The sequence below is a fragment of the Ischnura elegans genome, chromosome 4 (assembly GCF_921293095.1).
Source record: "Ischnura elegans chromosome 4, ioIscEleg1.1, whole genome shotgun sequence".
NCBI lineage: Eukaryota > Metazoa > Arthropoda > Insecta > Odonata > Coenagrionidae > Ischnura > Ischnura elegans.
Genome location: NC_060249.1, coordinates 26,388,448 through 26,414,705, shown reverse-complemented (window position 1 = coordinate 26,414,705; position 26,258 = coordinate 26,388,448). Strand labels below are relative to the sequence as shown.

Here is a 26,258-nt window from a genome sequence, read left to right as displayed (position 1 = left end):
AATTTGAATTTTTAGTATGAAGCGTTACAGAAGTAAAGAATAGAATTTAAAACCAGTTTTTGCCTATTAACAATGTAGTCTAGTTGTTAATAATTTAAAGCCTTGAAAACAACATTTCCCAGAGCTATATACTTTACTGACCTTAGAAAATGGTATCCGAGAGATAATATGTATTTCATGATGTACGAACGGCACATTCAGAATGTGTCAATAGAGAGGAAACCTAAGGACATGTCAAAGGTGGCGGCGGGGTAAAGTCCTCGCCTGCCAAACCGAAGGTCGCGGGTTCGAGTCCCGCCTGGGTAAGTTACCCTTATCCAGGGCATGGGTGTGTGTGAATATCGTTCATTGTTAAATGTTAATTCCCCATTGTAAAAGGCCGTAAATGTGCTGTTTATGGGGCAATGGAAATAAATAAATAAATAAATGTTTGAGTATCCAAGACTGATAATAATATCTTGGGATGAAAGAGGGGATGACAAATATCAACGAGGACCCTATAACTATAATAGAGGAAAGGAGAAGGAGATAATCTCATAATCTAAAAGATACATTTTCCTAGAGTTTCCTACTTTCCTGGTTTAAGATGATTTTGTATTTTATATCGTGTCCTATTACTATACTTCGTATGGCCTCGGTGGCGGCGGGGATAAGTCCTCGCATACCATACTGGAGGTCGCGAGTTCGAGTCCCGCCTGGATAGGTTACCTTCCAGCATGTGGGCGTATGTAACCGTCTGTTGTTGATTGATTAACCTACCGATGTAGAATGCCACATTTTGCTGTTTTCGGTGGTAATTTATATAAATAATTAGCGGCATATTTATCTCACATAATACTGCGGTATCATTCCATATAAAATGAGAACATAACTTTGTGTTTTCCATTGGTAGAAAACACAAGGGGTATGCGGGGTAGTTAGTAGATAAAACCTAGAAAAGTCCATTGAGCTTAGGTCATTGGTATGCTAGGGATTCCAAGAGTGACAGGAGTGAGAGGAGGGGGTGGTGAGTTTAAAAGGTCATTCTATACTGATACTGTGGGTGGGTGGGGAAGATAGGGAGGAGGGCAAAGGCATAGGCGGGGGAGCTTGTCTATGAGACGCAGGGGTGCGGAGAGAGGAGGGAGGTGGGAGCATCGTGGTGCGGCTACTGACCCCTCTTCCTCTGCACCTCTTTCCCCTTGGGCCTGGGTGCCGGTCGCCGCCGCCCGAGGCGCGGCGTGGAATCGACCCCTTGCCGCTCCTCTCTCGGGTGCGTGAGGACCGCTCCCATCCCTCCCCCGCTCCCTGCCTCCGGCGCCGCCGAGGGCAAAGGGTGTCGTCCTAGACATTCGAGAATGCTCTCCACCCGTCTACGCCCGACGCGAAACCAGAGCGAAAAAGAAGCTCACCTCATCTCAGTAGCGGATACAGATAAAATTCAAGGGGGCGCAAAAGATATCTTGGGCTACATGTACTTTTATCGTACTTAGTAAAAAATATTCAAGTTACATGCAACGTTTTAGGGAGTTTTGTTTAAACTGATTATGCAGATAATCAAGGCAATGCAATCTTATGATATAAAAAAGTTACAATTGTGGTTCTGCAATGTTCGGCAATGAAGGCGGCCCCGCAAGGGGGGACGCGCGCCCCCTGCTCCCCCCATATGTATCCACCACTGCTTTATCTAGTTGGAGTGCTATCATTGACTTCAAGAAAGCATTCCTCGGCTACTTGGGGTAGGTACTACCATTTAATTTAAACTGAAAACTGCGCGAAAAAGTACACAGGATATAATTTTCAATAGTTCTGGAATTCATACCATCGTTAGAAGATATCCAGACGCTACTTATTTTATCGCCAAAATGTTTATTAAAACATAAACACAATTTTGTTGTTAAACACTAATTTATTACTAAAAGAAGATTTATATCTACTGAAATCGGTCGTACAATTTTATAATTAACCAGCGGAAAACACATAGCTATGTTCTTATTTTAACAAAAAAACATTCCACAATGTTAGATCTACTTCATACGATATAAATAATCTAATTATTACCGCATGATTCTCCCCCTGCAAATATAATTTGGATTTCACGTATTCAAATTGGTATGTGCAAGATCTCAATGATTCTACCGACAAGGTATACGTCTACATTGCCATATCACATTAAATCATGTCTCATGTTACACAATCTTAAATTATAAAAACCATTGCGCATCAAGATAGAATTAGAGAATTCTGATTAACACGAAGTTTAAAAATGTCTTTTACTACTGGAAAAATAATTGAACGGACGCTATCTTGTAATGAATTCGTGCAATAAGCCCATGAGAGGAGAGTGCACATTAACTTAATACAATTATTGAATAAAAAGACGGAGTGTAAACTCAATGCGACGTCTTTTTTATCACTTAGAGAAAGCCTATACAGTAGTTTTAAAGGTAAAGTCCAGCCATTTCAAGGAATTAAGTTCTATTTAATTTCATGTTCCAGACACTCCCGAAATCAATGCATTAACAAAGTGTTTCACCACTCATTATTCCAAGGGGCGAAAAAATGAAGGTAATTACTTTCTATGGCAGGCGTGGTTCTGCCTCTGAGTAATTAGGTAAAAGGTTTTAAGCTCTATCACGACCCGAGCATCACCTGCGAAGGTTTTTTTTAATGAAAATCGCCGTTTTCATGATTACGATTCGCCTTTTACACCCATTAATGGCAATTAATGAGTCTAGTACTAGCTTTTTGCGTAATTAAAACGTAAGACCTATTTTACATATAGTTCCCTCGAGATAGCATTTGCAGATTGAAGGCAATTCCGCAAGTCACGTGAAAAGCTAATCCTAATAAAATACATACTTAATAGAAAACTATCCCCTTTGAAAAAATACAAATTAAATGAGTGTTGAAATACATTTTTAACGCTCGTAATTACTAAAATTTACGCCGGTTCATGCGAATTGAAGTATGTATTTCCATCTCCATGAAAACAATAATAAAGAAATTAAATGTCTTTCTACCCATACTCCCAAAAATATTTTGAAGGTACAGTGCTAGGCGTACCCCCTCCAAATGAAGATCCTACCAGAATTGTAACCCCCCTCCATGTGAAACCCGTGATACATTTAATGGTTACAGCACTTTCGACTGAAATTCTCATCCGTGAATATGAACCATGGACTATCAAGCCCTTAAACGAGGGAATAGAGGAGTGGCGAAGGGCACAAGTCAGGGGTCAACGCACCGAGAGGCGGCACTCCACCCTAAAGGACTGGGATTTGGTAACCAGCGGCCACGGGGTGCGATAAAATTCTTGCCACCGATTGCGCGCAGTTATCCAATCCTTCACTACTGACTGCCCTCAGCTCTTTTTTCTGTTGAATTTTAGAATACCAACTCGCTCCACTAGCTCGCTCTCCGTACCGTAAACTCTACCTTCCTATTCCCAGAATCTCCCTAACCAAGCGTTCACCTTTATATGTCCTCTCCTCCCTTCTAAACTCACTCCCTCCCTCCATCCATCCTTTTTACTTATCATGCAAAAATGTCACAATACAAGCTATCTATCATCTATATCTAGCTATCTGCCAGCTAATTGAATGTTTCCCTCTCTCTCTTTTTTATGTTAGTTCTTATATCTACTGTTAATACATTTTGTCTCATTACATGTTTTTGTGAAATTTTTCACTATAAATTGGCGTCACAGCTGTATGTGAATAATTATTTCAATAAATAAATTTTTCATTCCTACTATCGCCAGTCTTTAACCCATTTATGCCGAAGGTTTAAAAAATGCGAATTTTACCCTGATTTTTACATTTTGTCGATAAAAATACGTATGAAAACAATATCCGAAAGAAAAAATAATGTATCTCTTGCCAATTATTAATTACGAGGTGTTCCAAAAATGGAACACTAGGCAAATCCACTACTATGACGTACTCATTGATAGCATGTAAAAAATTTGATTCAGACTTTTATTAACTCACTATTAAGAATGATATCCAGGTTAACACTTAACATGGAAGGAAACATTGCAGTTTTTACATTGAAAAGTGGTATTTTTGTTGCTTTGGACACAGCGAGTTTGCTTTCCTTGCGTTACATTCCGATGATTCATGAGGTCATGACGTGAGTCAAGTTTACGATTCATAGATTTCATGATTTCACGGTCTCTCTTTCCCACCAGGCTCAATAGAATTACTGTATGTCTCTATATATTGACAGGTCAAACGGCGACGAAACTCAAGAAGATCCAATGGCTTCTTATCGTCTTTATGCAATTACCAAGCATTTTGTAAAGCCAGCTCAAAGCAGAATAACCGGAGGGCTCAAATACCATTTCTTTCCACGGTTTGATGCTTGAAACTTGTCAATATTTTCATCAGCTCGGCCCAATCCTTCCATATACTGATTATAGACCTTGATCGAATTTGGCTGAGTAACTTGTATCTTTCTTCTTCTCTCTGCTTTTGAGAATAACGACTGACTGTTACAAAGGATTGATACCGGCACCAGAAGATGCAACAATTACAACACTTTTATCATTTCATCTACAAACAATATTGTCTTTCCCATCAATTCGGTAATCGAATGTGTACCAATATTTTTTATTTAGAGTAACATCAGATAGCAAAGGAGGTTTGTCTACGCGATCTTTTCTCGCTATGCCAGTTGCTTGGTGGACCATTGAATGAAGTTTATCAAGGAGTGCAATGTTTGTAAACAAGTTGTCGAACACAAAATGGTATTTACCGGGATGCTGCGTTGTGAGTACCTCAGTGAATTGCAAAACAATTGAAGCACTTACACTATATTATTAGTATTGAGTGTTCGGTTTTTTCCTTGATAAGGCTGAAACCAGCAAATGCAGCCTAGACGCACCAGAATTTATACCCAAACCGAATAGGCTTACCCCGAATGAGCTGTTTGCACCCATCACGTCCGAAATAGGGAATCATGGCCTCATCAAAGCTAATGAAGTATATTTCATTTGGCACAAATTTCATACATCTGTCATTCAGACGCTCAGTTAGAGGCCGCAACTTGGAAAACTTGTCCGTGTGGTTCACGTTAGAGTTGTCAGGAAAATGCAAATTTGAAAATATTGTTTCAAATCGGTCACGTCTCATTGCACCACTAATTAGAGAATTACGCGAATCTGGTCTTTGCTCCCAAAGCATACTTCTTCTCGGAACAGAGACGTAACCACTCAGGAAAATTATTCCCAAAAAACACCGACAGCCAGTTCAAGGTTCACTTCAATGTCCAGAAAGAGTTCTAAATATTCTGTAGGGGTTTTCATTTTCGTGATTTGTTCTTCTGAAACTCTACCTTGTACTGGCTGGGCAGTCAGATAGGCTTTCTTTTATTTGCGCACAACTTTGGTTACGTTTTTTCTTTGAGTAATAAGAAGTTGAGGCGAAGCAGAAGCCGATGAACCGCCATTTTCAATAGTATCACCATCCGGTATCAGAAAAAGGTAAAACTTCTCGTCAGAAGAACCATTAATGTGATGATCAGAAGCGCGCAGCAATGAACCGGGAAGATAATTAATTGTTACACGCCTAATTACTTACTTGATTTAAAATTAAAGTGAAATTTTCAGTGCGCATGTATGCACGCATAATAGTAGTGGATTTGCCTAGTGTTCCAAAAATGGAACACTGTTAAATAAAAGCTTATAACTAAATCAAAATACGCTGATTCAAAAATGTCTTCAATAAGCACTGTAGGTTAACTATTACTGAACATGCAGGGAAAAATTTACAACATTTGCACGTAATGGCAAATAGTTATTAATATAACATTAGAGATGGTCACAGAAAAATTGCCTTGAAAAAAAAGACCGATATTTCTCAACACACTGGCTGCGATGGGTTGGCAAAACTTACTAAATCTTTCCGCCCCATAATGCAATATATCTTTATAAAGAGGTAGAGAAAGAAAAACCGTGGCATATTTGTATATAATGAGTCGTAGTTATTAAATTAGAAAGTCACAGCAGGTGTTCCAAAAATGGAACACTAGGCATAAACGGGTTAATCAGGTCCCACGACCGATCATAGCGTTAGAGAAAACGTGGAGTCACCCTTACGACATGTGTAGAATGATCTGCTGTATCTGGCAGATATCCAAGAACACCTAGCTCCACTTATTGAAATAAAATCAAATTAAAACTATATTCCATTAAACCCAACAATAACTACTATCAATCTAATAATAGACAATTAGCTTCTATGATTTGGTCTGAGTACGTGGTTTAGCCACATTTGTTTATGGTGTAGCAAAAGCAATGTGCCTTAGCAGTCGCAATGTGGAAGGATGCTTATTTCACCATTTCAACGTAACGAAAACCTAAGAATATCGGTCTTTCGCGCATGCTAACGATTATCCTTGCATAATACATTAAACATTACCACAACTGGCTTTTTATGTTCTCAGGGGAATTCAATAGCCATTTCCCTTAAAAGGCGAAGAAAACTATTGTTAAACAATCTCCTAATTTTAACAGAAACTGGCCTCATTAGGTGGAAAAACCACTAGAAGCACTTGCCTTTGGTAAATCATCGTCCTTTGGAATCCAATATGTCTACTTTCTCTACGTTTACCACAGGAAAGTACCTCAATAATGATTATTAGCCTAGCTTAGTTCAGTTTTTTCCATTAACATAAGGTTCCCTCTAAAAATAAGTACTATCCATCACACATAATCTTAATTGCGAATGATTTCATGGGAAGATACAAATTATTCACAGTTTTCAAGCATAGAGGATTTTCAACGGCTTCAGTACATATTACACGTTTTTAATTTCCGCTCGGTAATTGAGGATGGTGAAATTTGAATCAATGCAACGGCTCAAGGCCTCAGAATTTTCTAGCAGAAACACTGAAAGAACGAACTGCTCATAAGGGAGTGAGCAGATTCGGAAAGAATTCTCCAACCACGCTATTTCAACTCATCACCTGGGCGTCATTCCACGGTCTGATTCCGAAAAGACGACTTAAATTTCACCTCCTTACTCCTTTCTAGCCTTGGAAACTTATGCCTCACGGTTTGAACGACCTTTTTGGCATTCACCATGATGTTCACACCACAGTGATAGAGTGAAGTCATGAATACTACAGCAGAATCACGAAACATATAAATCCGATTTCAAGTCACCTGAAAATTCTCTTTCCAGCCATATTCGAATCATGAGTAACAGTTAGTTTTTTTCAAATGATCACAAATTAAATTCTCAGTTCTTCAGTCCTTAGAAGAAAACGTTCCTGAAAAAATACTACCACGTAACGAAATCGGGAGGGAACGACTTTAATATTGTTATGAAATATTGACGAAATTTTCTATCATTTTCGTTAAGGAGAGGTCTCACATCCGTATCCGCATGAATTACGCCTGAAATTATTATTCGTCTGTATGAATCATTTTCATTTTAAAGACAATACTTGCTAAATATCCCATAAAAAGAGATAAATAAGGATATTTATATGTCAACATTTTTTCAAAAGTTGGATTGCTATTAAATAAAGGGCGTATTTCCGGATAAATCAACACAAATAGTAAGTACTATAATACAGTTTGCCAGTAATGCATCCGTAAAAGAGTAAAGAATCCTTTAAAGCGCTGAAATGTACGGGAAAAATTTATTACTCCTTTTAAGCTTAGACACTCTTCGACACGATGCGTGCGTTGGCCCACCTTTAATTAATTTGAAAATTAAAGTTTTTGCTAAATAATTATGGCATTCGCAAACAGCATCCTCACCACATATTCATGAAGAACTAAATCCGGTAAGAGAAAAAATATCTGTAGATTCGCAAGCGATTCTATGATGATAGCTACAGGCCTACAGAAAGCATTACACAAACGTAATACGAATTTGGCTGGGAGAAGCTAAAGACTCGGGGCTGCGCACTAGGCATAGTATTCTTGTGCAATTCAGAATAGATATCTTTCAGAGCAACACAGAGAACATCATATTAAAATCCCACAATCTTTCTAGGTCCTACAGAAACAGTCCAAAATTAAGAGAATTAATTTTGACGGACGGAGAGGTGTGGAATTCATTTTTTCCCCGATCAATAAAATTGTTTAATAACTAGAAGGTAGAATTTCATTAGAATATTTACTTTGTATTTTTTAACGGCTGGTATCCTAAACTCCCCCCCCCCTCCCCCCGCCACACGTCTATTGAGGCTACTCACGGGGTAGTATGTAGATGCTAAAGAAAACTAGACGACAAAATCGACTGCTAAACAGGATGCATAGAAGAATATATTATTCACGACGAAATGAGCGCATACTTCACGATGAGGCCGTAATCTACCTCAGGCAGGTGGCAATGTGACATCCTTCATCATATGCAACCTTAATCACATTGACGCGAACGATATTAACGATTGCGCATTTCAAAGGCGTATGGAACGACGAGGATTTTTTAAACACCGATTGGCTCTTACTATATCGTATATATTTTTAAATTATAGCATGGTTGAATAGTTATACTCCGCGTTGAATTCTAACAACTATACGACAAAGATTGAATTTACACTAAGATCACCTTCACACTCGTGAAAAAGAACTGGAATGCTCCAGAAATATCCCGAACAAAAACTGCAACCTAGGAAAGCCTAAAGGTGACTAAAAAATGTGGAATCTATTTCATTGGTCAATAACGACAGCACGAATATTACAAGAGAGTATTCTCCAGTTGGCCACTCGCGTCGCTGTCGGGCAGAGCGATTTAAATTAATTTCACAAATAGACGAACTAAATTTATGTCTATTAACAGAAATGTTTTACAGAAGTGATGTCATCTGTAAAATTCATAACTTTTCAATGCAAGTCTTAGCTATTGAAAAATACCATAGAGGAAATATTGAGGATAAATGGATCGCTCTAGACTCATCGGCCTGATACGGAATGTTTAAGACTCGATTAGAATACTCCCAAAGTGGCAACATAATTCTAGCTCCTTCCGAATCGATTGAGGCCTCATCGATATCGTCCTCTTGGCCGATAGATAGATTCCCAATCAAATTAATAGGTTGGAAAGGCCTCGGCATGGAGTACACTTCGACAGCAAGATTGCATTAGAACTGAGACGAATTCCGAGGAAGAGATGACTCCACCATTTTCTCCGGGATTCGACCGTCACGTGCCCGCATGGTCTCAACCGCCTTTCACCGAGGCTCAACCCGCAGGCTCTATCGCATTTCAAGAGCAAGATCAAATTACAAAGGAATTCGTAAGAATGCAGCAAACACATCGGGTCTTGTGACCGCAGATTTCAAAATGTTTTCCATAGAACACGTGGAAACGAAATGAGGTGGTTTTTCTAGCCTATTACAGGTGGGAACTAGCGGAAAACGTTTGCATTTATTTAACTTTAGTATTATTTTGTTTCGACACTAATTAATATGAAATTACCCTTTTTCAAAGAAGACATCGCAGTTTACTGCCAATGTGTTGATTAGAGAAGGCTGTGAAAGAGAAGAAATACGTACGTGTTAAAAAATTAGCTGACAGATGAATTGAGTGAGAGCAACGTCAACCCAATCTTGGGATTATTAACCAGTCATGACGTGAATACTAAAATTTGATAATTCTTACGGAGACGGAAAATTACACAGGGAAAACGATAATCAATCAAAACTGAATTAGATTAAATAACTACGGGGCCACCAAGCTTCCTAAATGATGACCAACCTTCTAAGATGATATAGGTACGACAAAGAAAATTTTAAATGCTATAGAAGTCTCATTTTTATGATTAAAAAGAAGGAAATATTTTTGGATAAAAATGGCAAGAAGAGAGAAAGCAAGTAAGTTATCACATCGGGCAATCGAGTTATTCCGCCCACCAAAACCACGTAATTTTAAAGCGACCCCAAAGGCAATGATTTAGAAAAATAAGGTGGTGGGCTCCTTTATGATATGGTGGCATTTCAGCTCACTTAGTACATGGCAATGTGGTTCAGCAAAACCACGGTCGGATATAAAACGAAATATGGGAAAATTGCCAAGTCTATTTCACTACGAAAAAGCATGCGTAACTACGTAATTTTCCAGGCTATCTACTTCAATGTCACATAAGCCTGCTACGATAACTTAAAATTCATTTTGGTTGAGAACTTTGTCGTGATGCCGTGGACAAAAGAATTATAGCGCAGGTATCACTGAGATCCGCCCGATCCCAGAATCCGTTCCGAGAGGTTATGAAAATGGGAATATCGACTCGCTGGAATCAGTGTGCGCCGCGCAGTTCGCAACGAAGATCACGCAGGACGACGAAGACGATCCAAAATTTATTTCCTGATTACATATCGCGTCGAGTTCCAGCTGCCGATGTAATATTTTTCACCTGTTCAGCGGAAGTAGTTGTGCATCAGAATGCACGAAGGGCACAATTTGCACTAACAAGTGTAAAGGGACCAGCATTATTTTCCCAGTGAAGAAGAAGATGAAAGACAGACGACTGTTGAGTGCGTGCGATGCACAATCTAAGAAAAACCAAATCTTCCCGACAAAAGGCATCGCTAAGAGTCCGAATGGACAAAAACACTCATTTAATTTAATATTTTTTTCTTCATGTTTTTGTCAATACATCTTTTTTTAGTTTGAAACTTTTATTTATTCTTATCTTTGGAGCAGATGGAGATGATAGGGAGAAGAAGATGAGTTTAAGGATGGTATGGTATTTGGAGGAGGGGGCCGACATCTGAGATCATCTGCGTCGTTTTAGGGAAGGGTAGTAATAATAATAATAATAATAATAATAATAAAACAATAAGCAAGTAAGTTATCACATCGGGCAATCGAGTTATTCCGCCCACCAAAACCACGTAATTTTAAAGCGACCCCAAAGGCAATGATTTAGAAAAATAAGGTGGTGGGCTCCTTTATGATATGGTGGCATTTCAGCTCACTTAGTACATGGCAATGTGGTTCAGCAAAAGTACATCCTTGGTGATAAAAGCATAACAGATGACAAATGTAGAAGGTGTTTTCAAGTACCTGAAACAATCCAGCACATTATATCTGGCTGTAAGATGCTAGCTAATACAGAATATTTAAGTAGACATAATCAAGTTGCAAAAATTATCCACCAAAAACTGGCCTACCAACACAAGTTAATAGATACTAAGACCCCATATTATGTGTACCACCCTGAAACAGTGCTTGAAAACGGCGAATTTAAAATCTATTACGATCTGCCTATTCAAACAGATAAAACTATAGTTAATAATAGACCAGATATAGTGTTGATTGACAAGAAATATAGAACTTGCTACATAGTTGATATTGCCGTGCCACTGTCGCATAACATCGAAAAGACAATTACAGGAAAAATTAACAAGTACCAAGATCTGGCAATAGAAATAAAAAGAATATGGAATATGGAACAGGTTTATATAGCTCCAATTGTCATCTCAGCTACCGGTATCATCCCAAAACACATACAAAATAGTTTCAAAATACTCAACCTCCATCCAAATACTTACATCAAACTGCAAAAGGCTGTAATAATTTCAACCTGTCATATCACGAGAAAATTTCTCAACGCAATTCAATAGTGAAGAGTTACCTTGGTGAAAACCCGTGCTCTTAACACTAAAGCTACTCAGTGAAAACTGAAGAAATTTTAAGAAAAAACATAATAATAATAATAATAATACGTCTTTATTGGGCGAGATTGGGACTAGAAAGTCCCATCTTCCATCTAACCCCTCGTCAAACATTAAATATATGCAGTTAAATACATTGTCAAGTTGCTCATGAAATTACATGCAGAGAAATTACATAAAAATAAGTGGAAGTTCCATTTTCAATCAACAATTAGCATTATAATTTAACAAAGTTACTATTGACCAAGTGTAAAAAGATGTTAGTGAACGTGGGAAAAACCTAAGGATATTGACTGTCGTCCTTATTGGAAAAAACCCACTGCAGGAAAACGCCCACACAAGAAGGGGGGCGTGAAAAACCTGCGAAAACCTACTGAGAAAGCTAATGTAAACCTGAGTATAGAAATACAATAAATTACATGGAAAATGAAAATGACGTTTCGGTGTGTAATTAGTACCCTTATCATGGCTCAGATTTAGCTAGGTATATCATCCTTGAACAATGAAAATTTTCATGTAATTTTGGTGGTAGTGAGGGAAGAGAGGAGAGAAACCCAGCGTCGGAGTGAGCCTGCTGTAAGCGAAAGGCGCCAAGGGGACGACGGACTAAAGTTCCATCCGACGGACGGACAGCTGTGCTTGAAGTGTCCTCCACAATTAGGGATCGGACAGTCTCTGAATGATCAGCAGGAATCCACTGGATTTGAACCCGAACCCATAGGGTGGAAAGCCAAAACTCTACCCACCACACCAACCCGATCCCCCGCAATATTTAATATTTATAGCCTTTCATCACAGACTACACCTAGCGTAGCATCAAGGCCTCCTCTTTGATATCATTCATTCACAATATAGAGCCTTTGTGATTTTTCTGTAGCTATTTCTACATTGTAACATTGGGTAGCCTATCATGAATTTTTCTTGGGTTTTTTTACCGAGCTAACAGCCCTATATTCAGCTATGATTTTGTATCAAACTTGGGTCATGTCTTTGGAGCATATGATATTTCCCTGAAGGCTAATCTGTCTGGATGGCTGAGCAAAGTTTGGAGACTAAAACTTTAGCAAAAATAGGGCCATGAACCAAATAAAAAGCTTGACCAAAGTTCTTATACTTCATTTTCTGGGAAGGCACGAAATCACATTTTACGAGGTACCTGGCTGATATTGAGTCCACGATGGCCTTTATTAACATTCTGTGGCCAATGAAAGCCAATTTTTTATCACTTGGGCCCATTTGGGCTACATGGCGTTTCATTACTAAATAGTAGTTTCAGCTAGACCAACGAATCCAACTCCCCACGAGAAGAAGGGAAATGAAAGGGAAACGAGAGGACGGTGGTTGCAAGATAAACGACCCATCCCTGACCACATTGGAAGTTGTTGAGAGTGCGGGGGTGGGGAGGAGCAACGGGGAGGTCCTCCGGGCGTGTAACGATCAGGTAGCAGCTGCCGAAAGCCACCGCCACCCCCTCCCCCACCTCAGGAGCACATTCCCGCACCCTTCGTTGTCTGGTCTCCCACCCACGCAATGCATCGGGCGGGGGAAGTTGAGGGCGAGAGAGACACAGGCAATGCAACTGCATATAATCATTAAAGACTTCTAGCGATTAACATATGTTTCCACGGAGTATTTTAAGAAGTATCCTAGCAGTCAACCCTCCTTCAATAAACATCCCTCTTAAATCCACAATAAGGCTAACTCCCTTCCATTTGATCTAAAATTCCTATTCTCGACCTCTTCATGCAATGTCAGTTATGTCGAGGACAGGTCAAAAGATTTTTAAAATAACCATAACTTCTAACCGACGTTTTGGTGTGTAATTAAAACCCTTATCATGGCTCAGATTCAGCTAGGTATATCATCCTTGAACAATGAAAATTTTTGCTATAACTATATAATATTTTTCCAGATTATGAGTTTTCAGAACCATTTAACGGAATGGTGTATTTCTATATCATGATCAAAACTCATGTTGGGTACAAATTCTATGACCTTTTTAAGACACTTTTTCACAGCCTTCTTTACCTGTTCCATCCTTCCATATCGTGGTATCCCCACTTTTACATTATACTTCCCAAAAATATAAAATCCCTACTCCTAATAATGGTTTATCGCAGCTCTCCACTCAGTTCCCCTATCAGTTAATCTTTTCAGACCTACGTATTTCTTCTCTTTCACATCCTTCTCCCATGCATTTTGTTCAAGGTCTTCCTTTTCCGTTCTTGCCATCCACTTGTCCCTCGACGATTGTCTTCATCAGGCTATCATTGCCCACTCGTTCGATCCGATTTCTTCTCACCATTTTTTCTCTAGCACTATGTTTCGAATGCCTCTACCCTTGTTACCCTCGCAGCTGTCATTATCCACGCCTTACTACCGTACAGAGGCGAACGTAAGTTCTGGTTCTTTCCTTACTTCTAAGGTTAAATTTCCCGCAGTAAGTGGATATTACTTTTTTGTGGAATGTTCTTTTCTCCTAGGTTCTTTCAGCGTTTCCTCCATCGCTAATTATCCAACTCCCTAAATAACAGAATTCGTTCACCTCCCTTAAGTTTTTGCTTCCATATTTTAATGTTAGCCTTGGCTACTTATTTTCGGCCGCGTAATAACTTAGTTGTCTTTGAGCTAATTTTGGAAATGGTGTGTAAAACTACTTAATCGAGCAACTACCTATCGAATACATTCGATCGGTGGTGACACAAAGAAAAGATCTTTTCCCTAAATAGAAAGCTTTTTGTTTATTATTTCAGTTTCCTATATATTCCGCGGAGAAGATTGATGTCGTGCGTCATGGACCACTCAATTGTTACACACAATGGTCACCTTATCTGATACAGGTAAATTCTTGTTTAAATTCTTCTAGATTAAATAAATTCAAGTCGTCACAATCATTCCATAGCAATGATTACTTATAACGATTCATTGTAGTAAAAACATCATCCTAAATCAAGGAACCTGCCGCTGGGTTCCAACTTAGATTTCTATTACAAAAACAATGTCGTCTACATTTAAGCCATAATATAAGTCAAAAGAGGCCAGCATTTTGAAAGGGGAATTCTCGTAAAAATGCTAGGCATATTGTCTGAATTATTCCAATAGTAACGTCTGAGTTTAGTAAAATGGAAAATATTATCACCATATTGCACACACTGGAGGTAGTTGCGAGGAAATTTAATAATGCTAAGATTATTCTTTGGCTCAATTCCGCAACCTTTACAGCGTGCAATTATTACACTCGGGAAGATATTATCCTCACGTGTGCATGGCTGCTGATTACAAGGTCCCGGAATCTCAGATGAAGCATTCGGACCCACAAATCAAATCTACGATGTGCGCGAGGGCCTGGGGATACGAGCAGGCCCCTATACCCTGAATGCGTGTTATTCACACGTCTGTGTCCAACTCTGAGACGAGCTCTACCCTAACCGATCCAAACCAACCTTAGGACTGAATCACTCAGTCATCGTCCCCGCTTGAAGTAGTTTTCTGGGAACTCCGGAGATAAGTACCTCAAAGCCTGACTTGGTACCGTCCTGCCTCGCCAACCAGTGTCCAGCAACGCAGGGGAATAGGAGAGTTCTTGGTACTTGAATAGTTACGGGACTAAAATGAACGTGACCTTGCACAACCCCGCGCTAAAATATAACGTATCCCCTTAGGGTTATGCCGAAAGGGGAACACGCCCTTAAGGCAGGGCGAGACTCATTTGGACGCACCCACTTCAAAAAAAAGACATCTTGGACGTTTAGGCACGTTCGGGTCAGGACCACGGAACGCGCGGAAATGGCACGGGCGAGGAAATGGCGCAGCGTGCGTGCGAAAAGATGGAAATAACACGCCTCAAATGGAGAACAGGACTAGAAAAAAGCAGGCGCGCATGATGGAAACTCCAAAAACGGAGCAATGGAAACAAACACGTCCACCATATGCACCGCCATGAATCATGAATATCTACGAATTATTGCGTCGCTTTATACCGCAATAATATTCCTAAAGTCTCCCCTCAGTACTAAAATGAATGACAAGCCATCGTGTGTGAATGTAATTGCTATTAACAGAACGTCCTATGAGTTATTCTTTCATTCATTCTTTCCTCATAATATTAAGGATATCAACTATGTCTCGATTAATAAAAGTCAATGGCGACACTCGCATGAAGGACTCGATTATTGTTTTTATTTATCCATTGCACCAACATAGCAAGGATTCACTACGTGATGTACTAATTGTTGGCATGTTTTGCCTTGGCATGATTGCGCACGTATTTTTTTGCTATTTAGACTAATATTTTTATATCCGTGAAGTGTGCATGTAGGGATCCTCATGTAGGTTTACTGGTGTTTGGTCTCCCCCTGTCGAATACCCTAAAAGTGGCTTGCAGAGTATTATGAGGATGCAGACGTTATGGATCTCTTCCACTCACGCACTGAATGATTAAAGAGAAATAAAACCTCGCACCTTACCTTCCTCGTTCTAACCGGAAAGAAATCAACTCTGAGCCGAAGCCATATTTTTCGCTATCAAGATGTGCGAATATATTAAAACTATGTTGAGTAATGACGTGCCTCTATGGCATGCATATGAAATGCATATATTTGTATGACGCAGGTCAAGCGGCATTCAGGGGAAAAATCTTATTTCCTTGTTGCGTAATAAAATGCTTGGTGCAATACATTCCCTTGCGGTACGCATGGTAAATCAATATGGTATTGCAACTACGCACCGACAAAACACACCAAGCATGCATTATTTTTCTACCTTCTCTCTTCCAAGCAATATCTAGGGAAAAATATTATTTCTTAGCTGCGCCACAAAAAATATTTTTTGGTGCATTACATTCCCTTGCGGTATACAGAGTAGGTCGATATGGAAACGCAAGACCGGCAAAAAAGCCAACCAGAATATTTTAATTTTCCACCTTCTCCCTTCCAAGCGAAATCTAGATATAAAATCGTACTTCTCTGCTGCGTAAAAAAGCTAGGTGCAATACATTCCCTTGCGGTGCGCGGAGTAATTCGACATGGAAACGTACGCACCGGCAAAAAACCACCAAGGATACTTTATTCTCCAACGTTATCTCTTCCATCCCATCCGGAGAAAGCCACCGTTTCCGCGCTAGCAAGGGGATGGAGAGCAAAATAAAAAAAACTTAATAATCTGATCTCGAGGCCAACCGATCTCGCGGCAAACATTTCTGCGAGAGCAATTTTTTGCTCAAACATGGGGAGGGGGGGAGGGTTCGTACCTGGGAAGACATCTCGGAGTTCCGGACTACCCCGGATCCAACCGTTGCGCTGCTGGATGATGCACTGGAACATGGCGTGACCTTGAGAGGAGGAGGCTTCCCTTTTGTGCTGGAGAGAACGCGCTTGTGTTGGTGTGTGTGAACCAGCGAAGGGCTGGCTCTATTGAGGGGGGAAGAGGCTGAGGGAAAAGGTTTTTTTTCGGTCCTACGGCTGTCCTTTCTCCTCCTCTTCTTTTGCCGGTGTCTCAGGGCGGCCCCAGACTCACGGGACTAAGGAAAGGACAGGAACCCGAGGAGGATTATAATGTCTCTCTCCTTTCCTCCTTATGGTATATGGATTTGGCCGGAGGGAACTCCACACACTCACACACAAACTGAAGCACACGCTTTATTATGCACTGTAACTCTCCCCACTGATCGTTTGTTTCGGCCTTGCTGGGGGTGTTGGTTGAGTAGAGCAAGGGGGGAAACAGGGGCTTTCTTATTAAGATGGGGGGGGGGTTAGATTCCGAAGAAAGATGGGAGGATTTGGGCAGGGAAAAATAAGATGCAGGCAAGACTGCAAGGAGAGACGTCGGCGCGAAGGGAGGTGGGTTATTTGGAGAGATCAGAGAGAGATATAGATGGATGCTAGGACGAGGCTGTTAATTTTTTTGGTGATTTTTTTTGCAAATTGTTGATATACAAGAGTGAGTTTGGTGGGAGGGCAGAGGAGGATGAGGAAAAGGAGGGGGTGAGAGAGAAAGAGAGAGAGAAAAAAATAAACGGGGCAAAAAAGAGAGAGAATGTTGAGTGAGAAGGTGAGGGGCGAAACGGGGTGGATTGTTGTCGGGGTCACCCCGGAGACGGAGGCAGGGATGCGACTGTCTTGCTGGCTACATGGCACCTCAGCGAAACGCTCATCTCAGCTTCCACTCAAAAATATCTCTCACCTTTCCCGCCACCTTTCTCACGATCGGGAAGTGTTCGCTATGCGTAGATATATTGGTGATACCACACTTCGGCGCGGAATACACAAACACGATGGAGAAAATCACGAAATGGTGGGGAAGGAACAGATGATGACGACGTTGAGCGATCTTCTTCCACCTATTCCCGGGTGTGGTGACTTATTCTCAGGCGAAACAGTCCACATGCGACATCTCCGCTGAGGAGGGTACGTTTCCCGAGGTGCAGGAAACAACACTGACTCCGTCAAGATGGTCCCTTTCTCACAGGATGAACGGCACACGAAACACATGCACTAAGAGTGAGATTAATCTCCGGCACGGGAAAAATAGTGCCGCGGACGACCGGAAGAAGTGTCGACCAACCCTGCTGGACCTTTCCGATTCGACTGACGACCAACCGCCCCGCCGGGAACCCCTCCTCGGCCGCCCAGGGGGTTCCAAGGAGCGACGGGAGCGCCGCGCGACCGCCACCTTAACTCGATTCAACACGAAATCGGATCACGCGACGAGGACGACATCTCTGGACCAAGATCAACAACTAAGATGACTCGCTCGGATGAGGGGAGGTAAAAAGGGGAAAGGGAAGAGGGAGGGGAATGCATCCGCACATGAAGGCCCGTTTTAACGATACATAATCACGCACGTTAATGCATACTCTATGAGTTAATGTCTGAACGCATGAGCGATTTCGGTGGACCGGAACGGAACATGTACGGATGATAGAATCTAATTAGAAAAGGATATATTCTCTGTTCATGCATTTGCACATGTTTGGCGGCACTGTGCATTTTGGCATTCATTCTCGCGTTACTGTACTCAGGCATTAACTTCTACAAATTAAAGTGCCGTGTAAACAGGCCTAAAGATCCTAACCGTCTTACTCAGGGGCAGTTTATTAAACGAGATACATAATCTTCCTTCTCGACCTCTTTTTTTATATAACAATTAAAAATACCTAGAGCAGGTTGTCAGATGGGGTAATTTAAAAATAATTATTTTCCAACGTTTCGACATTTAATCAAACTCATTTTCAGGGCTGCATAGAGAGAATCATATGAGAGGGTGCAGCACAACGAGTCTTGTAGGTCTCTTTTGCAAAATCTTATAGTTCTCATTTTGAGTGTTATAGGCCTCTTTTTGGGACCACCGTGGTGGTCCCAAGAAACATCATGGGTGTTTTAAATTCTATTGTTGTATTTATTCCACTTACTATGAGTTCCAGAAGGACTCATCTTTGTTAGCATGAAGTAGCAATAATAATGTACTTACCCACGTAACATTATCTAAGCCCTTAACACGAAATTCATTATATTCTGAAACGTTGACGAAGAATGATTTCTTAATCGCCAAAAATGACGACCAACTATCGATTTTTTTAATGGATAAATAAAAATAGCAATGCAAATATATGAGAATTAACGGAAAAAAATAGCTTCACAGTAGTTTGCACGAAAAATCAGAGTTGACTGAATGACATCTCCTCAATCTTCTGCACAACTATAACGTCAAACTGCCGCATGCATGGTATTGAAATTGAGTCGTGTTTTCGACATAATCCCACGTTAATTTCAACGCGAATTTCATGCTATGGTTCCGCGATATTTTTTTCCATTTTTTGCCGTCATTGACGCATGAATACTGAAATCTCACGCTAAGAGCGGATATTTTATTTATAATATTTCTATAAATCACAACCATCCGAAGTTGCGACCAATATTATTTTACACAATAACACAAGAAACATCCCCACAGTTACATCTTCGACGTCGATAGGTTTGCTCTTTTCTACGACAGTGAGAATGCCTTCAGAGGCGAATGTCAGACTGGAAGAAGATAGCTAGGTGGTTTAACTGGTAACATACCGGACCGGCAATCGGGAGATCCGAGTTCGAAATCCCGACTTGACCAAATGATTTCTTTCACATCGAAATTCATCCTTGGTGCATACGAAATAGGCAGTGGTTGGCCTATGTAGTGACCGACGATCAAACATAACCGATTGACTCGCAGAATTGAATGGTGATCGACATCACTGAAACGACCGACTTGGAACATCACCACCAACAAGGATTATGAAAAAAATTCGCATTCCGCTAAAACTGAAGCCATCCAACAAACCTCGCCGGCGAGCACCAAGACCAGTATTGAAGCTCGAAATCACCACACATTATGAATGGACACGCTCACTTACCTGAAAAGAAAAATGAAATAATTAGTGTTTAAATTTAAATGAATCATAAGGCAGATCTAAAATATAGGGAGAGAAGGAGTTCTCTTCTTTGGATTGGATTGATCCGATTAGGTCGTCAAGTCCATCTAGGATGGTAACGCCAGGAAAAACGTTGGTGAACCTTTGTTTATTTATTTTTATTTACTTTATTTTTTAACCCACGGAAAATACTTTTACAATACTATGATTATCCAAAATTACTGTATAACATTTTTCCAAAATAAATATTTAAAAAACTTTACAAAAATATAAATAAACACTTTTTTCAACTACTACAATGACTCTCCAGAAGTAAATATTAAATTCACATGTAAACAATGCATGATTCACAGGTCAGAATAACGCATGTTTCTTCATTATCAAATTTATCTGGAAGGTAAATACATTTTCATCCTACGATTAATCTAACAGCTAACATGCAGTGTTGCGTTCTTTACACATTCTTCTTACAATTAGTTTAGAGATAAAATAATATTTGGATTTCACAAATTGAATAAATACGGTATCTTTGGTTAAATTGTGGGACATAAAAATTTAACATATGGAGATATAAGATTTCTCGCATTTCACACCGGGCGGGGTTTTCATAAAAGACCGGCAGAACAAAACAAACAAGGCTAAGAGGACAACGTAGGACACCTCCGAATGCCGTGTGCCTAAGCAAGGTAAGAAACCATCCCGTTCCTGAATCAACTAGAAGACAGCTGATTGGCTGGGAGCTAGTACTGCTGCTATTAAAGAAAACTCCGCTGCTGCTAAGCAAGGCGTCCACGAAAACGCTTCACTGGGAGGAAACGAAACTTCGGTCGAAAAACGGCTGACAAAATAGGAGTCGCAGAGAGAAGATATCACCAAAACCTGGGAAAATGTACGTAAACCGGCAATAGTGAACGGAATTGCGCTTGATCCCTGAAGACGATGAGTGCGTCACTCGTCGAAACGTCGGAATAAATGATGAAAAAATTCACCGGGTGTATAACTCGAGAGATCTTCAACAATATTGTCCGCCGGAAAAGCGTCCGACGTCACTTCAGTACTCTATCTTATACGGTCGCACGGCGTCCACGAAAACCACGAAATGATTTACCGGGAGGATACTAAGCATCTTTGTTGATCTAACGTGTACTGGGATCGAATAGCAAAATCTTCACAAATATTGTTCGTATCGCAATAACATCCCACAGAAATTTTACCGAGGTCGACTGCAATACAGAAGTTTTACCCACGAAGCAGAAAGCCAAAGGTCCTTGGTTTGATTCACGGTCCCCGAGAATTGTTTTATCATGGCGATTCATGTTAAAAGTGAAACACAGATCAGAGTGAATAATAAATGAGATGCCTTCAGACATGGGTGGCAGCCAAGGGATAATTCATACCTGAAAAAAAAACTCTGCCTCGCTGCCAACATCACTTGTATTTTATCAACACTCCGATGAAAATTAAGACGACAGCAGCATTTAAAACATCGAATAACTTTTCCACTCTCTCTCAACGACTACTTTATCATATGAAAGCTATGACGAATTACAATCTAAAAATACCACCTTAGTGTATACCATTTAGTAACATTTGTAAGTACATTTAGATGGCGTAACTAAGCAAACCGGAGCGAAAAAGCTCACTGCAAGAGCGCTCGTACACCGATGAGGCCGTCTAGGAACTACATAGCAAAACAATTCGGAAAGAGCTGCACTGTGCTAGAGGATATCTATTAAATTTATGGAAAAAATATTGATGTGTAAATAATTGATAGTATTAGTATATTCAAGCGTTGCTTAGAGAATCATTGCGGCTATAGGAAGGTTGGAGACATTAATTCGATAGTGGAATAAAGAAAAGAAGTCTTCCGCTAAACCTGGTAGCGAATCTCAACACAATCCCTATTGAGCTAGCTCAGCCTCACGAGTCAAGCGGTGGGACTCGAAATATAAATGAAAGGTTTTCAGTGGTTACAGCTACAAGCCCCGACAGATTGACGTTATGCTGACGAGATAGGTACCGCAGCCCATGTGTTTAGCACACGGCGATTTATCTCTCGCAGCACACGCAATCGTTCCGCGGCGAAACGAAAAGGCGAGACGTGACCTCGAGGCCCTTCGACGACGGAACGAATTTCACGACATTGACCTCTCACCGCGCTGAGCGAATGTTTTTATGCAGCCAACCAAGAGTCAGATGATCGTGGGAACGAGCGTCTCAAGTGGTCAGCAGGACTCTAGATAGTGGACCAAAAAATGTTATTTACTCCAGCCTGAATAGCACAATCGTTTTTTTCAGAAACTGCCACCATTTTTTTTAAATCGAAAACACTCCACATACTGCTGTCAGCCAATATTTATCTATTTCTAAATATTTATTAAAAGCTGAGAATATGTAGCATGTGGCCGCAAAAACTTACAGGACTCAGACAAAGGGTGAGTTTTCGAATGAGTACTAAAAAAAGAGTAAGCACTGCCCAATATTAATACGTATCACACAGACCTAGACTCGCCAATGCTGCTCGGAAAAATGTTGTATACGAACTGAAAAAAAGAGCATCTAAGTAAAGAGGTAGTTTCTGATAAGTATACCGGGAATAGCCGCGGTGATTACTTTTACGGGAGTCACCCGCAACGCACAAATTGTGCGAAAAATCCGCAGAGAAAAAAATCATTCTCCTCGAAAGATTGTTTTCCGCGCCGGCGAATGATTTTTTCTCCGTGGATTTTTCGCACAGGTACACTTTCATTGCATAGCTACTAACGTATAGCAGTTGTTTCTAATCAATTCAATATATACGCCATGAAATTAAAATTGGCTGACACTGACTTCAATTTACCTTGACATGCATACAGAAATAGGAACAACTTTAAGATAATGTTTGTAAAAAGTCATCAACGTAAGAAAAGGAATGAGAAATTTGTAGCTTCTTCGAGTCGATTTCTCTCAGGAGAAGATAAAGCCCATACCAATCTTTTTCCAGCCCCAGGATTAGGCCAAAAAATAAAAGATGGAAGACTTGCAAGATAGCCGTGAACAATTTGATAGGCATACCGTGAGCACGCATACTTCATGTAGTAATTCAGCAATTTAGCAGTGATTTATTCTCGATAGATTGTCGGAACAGATATGGGAATCGTTTTCGCCGTAAACGATCAACACGTCTACTGCTCGACAACCATTTTTCTCACTTCCCTCACGACGCCAAAAGAAAGTTGCCATGGCACACGCTTAGAGGTCACAAACCTACATACAGAAGCAGACCGTTGTTCAAGGTTCAACACACGCAGTGTCAACAACAACGCCCTAAGAATCCAATTCCTTTTCTAAGACTTTCTAGGTACCATAAATGCAGAGGCTTCGAATATTTTAATTCCCCCCATAATTGACACCCGGATAATTCTTTATTCGGTAACAAGTTCGCATGAAGCCAATTAGCATCTCCCCTCAATTCACCTAATATAGAAAGAAATAATGTGACGACACCTGTAAGCAGCAAGAGATAAGAGAAATGAACGCAAAATAAAGTAAATTAACATTGGGACAGTCATTAGAGGTAAGGAGACAAAATAATCATGTACTGAAAAGAAACTGATAAAACGTAATCACACTACGTGTAAAATTTCAAACGATATGAAACGCCATGAGAGAACCAAAGCTTAAAAATAAAAATCTGTAAAAAAACTTTCTTACTTCATCTTTTTCAATCCGATTTCGTAGTTTAATCAGAATTAAATACAGTAAATAAATTACTGAAGAATTACCCCTCAATAAGACTGATCGGAGCACATGCTATGCATTCACATCAATTTCGTATGACGCATTCCAAAATCAAACTAGTATCACTACTATATCCGACTACACCTATGCAGACCATAGTGTTGCCTTCGCGTCATTGATATGTTTTAAATTTATGATAAGAACGGGTACCAGGAGATGTAATCGTGAGTCGCTCTCCATAATTAATCTTGTAAAGAAAACATACGAGGTCCAAATTTTAAAACCACAGCTCTTCAAGTAGCTTAACTAATGTCAATTGCAATGAAGGATAAACTAAAAAATGCCATTTCACATCAAATGTCTACGTAAAGTTAGTATCTCATGACGCTAATGAAATCAAGGGAATAGGTTTATCATTAAATAGTTAATTTTATGGTGGTAAAATATGAATCCAACTAAAAAATATTTGCAAATGTAACAGGGAAACGCATTTTACACAAAAGCTGTCTTCAAGAATGCAGTGAACTACTTTCATGTAAGGCAACAAGGACACTAGTGAAAAACACTGGCGCAACATAATAATCAGAAAATTATTTACAGAGTACGTTTTTCCAATTCTCAAACATTAAATGACCACAAAATACTTATCAGTAACCACTATTGGTATCTGCCAAATATATTTTAGCTTTCAAAATAATGTTAAGCAAATTTGAAAAGACTATATCCATTTACAAAAATTATACACAATGCACTAACTATACTTGGGCTGTGACACATTCTATTCTTAACAATTAATTCAACAAAATATGAACAGGTATTATACCGTTTACAGCAAAAGCAAAGAAGCTATTAATTCCACGCCAGCTCTATTCTATTCATAATGAGAATTTTATCTGTTATTTCGAAGCTCCTAGAACGATTGCATTCATTGTTTACATTACTAGTATCATACGCAGTAACATGCATATTTAAAAGTAGTATTGATTCTTTTTGGTGGGTTGGATATTAAAAGAAAAAGGTTTTTGTCTCTTTCCTGAGTGGGCTTGCGCCACATTGGAATTCATGGCTTCAATTATAAAAATATATATTTTTACACGGGGACTTTCTTTCACAAGTTCGTAAAAAAAAATAAAATAAAATTAACTTTCATAGAAAAAATAAAAATTCGAATAAAATCTTTAAAACAAATTTAAACGTATTTTTTAAACGGGGAATAAAATCGAGCTCCACACTTTTTTTTCCAGGGACCCGAGAGCCGAAATCTTTCTTTTTACGCATCAATTTCCGATTCGGTTCCCGAAACAACGGTTCCACTTATCAATCCTCCCATCGCCAAATGAAGAGAGAGTTTTTTTTTCCACGCGAGAATAGCCGGGACGGGTGCGTCGAAGACTTATACGATCGGTTATATTTTCTCCGAGCGAGTGAGTCACACAAGCAGAGTAACAAGCCAGCCCTTTGAGTGAGCGATGAAGGATGAGGCGCCTCAAGGGATTAAGATGACGTCCCTCCTCTTCTAAAGGCGAACCCTTTGTGAGCCTTTTGCTCCTTCTTCGCGGATCTTCCATTTGCGGATCGCCTGCCGAACTGCCAACCCGAGAATAAACATGCTCCCACCGATGATGCACGAATGCTAATTCCACCCCTTTTACGACGGTCGCATTAATCTCCGGAATACCTGCTTCGGCGATCCGCGATTTAAATTGGAGCGATGATAAAAGACAGAAGAGGCTCTATAAACATATGGCCTTGCCTCGGGAGAATCCCGTTAAATTATTATTATTATCAAAATATTCTGCCATTAATGTGGGTTTTCACGAAGTATATATGAAGTACTCTGTCAGTATTCCCTCCCTTCATAGACTCCCCTTCAATAGGGTAGTTTCCTTCATCAAAGAAAACGAAAGGCATTGATTGCGATTCGATACCCACCATTAGTGTATTCATAATATACAAATTATTTCGTTTTGAAACACACCCCGAAAAAGGGCTTGAAATGAAAACCTTTGGATTAGAAGGATATTTGATTCAAGGTATGGCGCATTTATTGGAAGTCATGTCCTTACAACCCATGCTCCCTCACCGTTCGATGTTTTAGGGCCTTGCAGGACTGCAACAACAACTACTAGACAACTGCTGCAGATACCAATGAATTTCAGAGTTCTTTTCTCTGTTGAGGACGAAAATTTTTCTCTCCTGAAGAATGGTGCTAATCATTAGGCAGGTATTCCGAAAACTCTCACTTCGAAACGGAAACCTCTAGGGAGGTCACGGAAATACCAAACTAGTTCGGGAAGTAGGCAGGCTTCTGCTGAACTTTCTACGATATTCCATAGTGGAAAATCACCCACTGAATTCTATTACTTCCAAAAGTAATTCGTAAGATTTTACGATTGATTTAAAAAAATGTATTATTCTACCCCATATGTTTTAATTTCGATTATTCTTCTTACGATACACGTTCTTCAAACAATGCCTGAAGCCTGAATTAACCTCACACGACAAAATAGACTTAACA

The 26,258-nt window shown here is 39.9% G+C and overlaps 1 protein-coding gene across 3 annotated transcripts in view; it reads right to left on the bottom strand.

Moving 5' to 3' along the window:
* LOC124157173 (SLIT-ROBO Rho GTPase-activating protein 1-like) overlaps positions 1 to 26,258 on the bottom strand; it is a 473,583-nt gene that overhangs the window by 382,990 nt on the left and 64,335 nt on the right. The window contains exon 1 of one of the 3 annotated variants that reach the window (XM_046531697.1): positions 16,862 to 18,196. The exons of the other annotated variants lie outside the window; for them this stretch is intronic. Within the exon in view, the coding sequence (XP_046387653.1) occupies positions 16,862 to 16,934 (73 nt within the window). The 5' untranslated portion in view covers positions 16,935 to 18,196. Of the gene's footprint in view, positions 1 to 16,861; positions 18,197 to 26,258 lie in introns of those variants that run through there. 3 annotated transcript variants of the gene reach the window in all.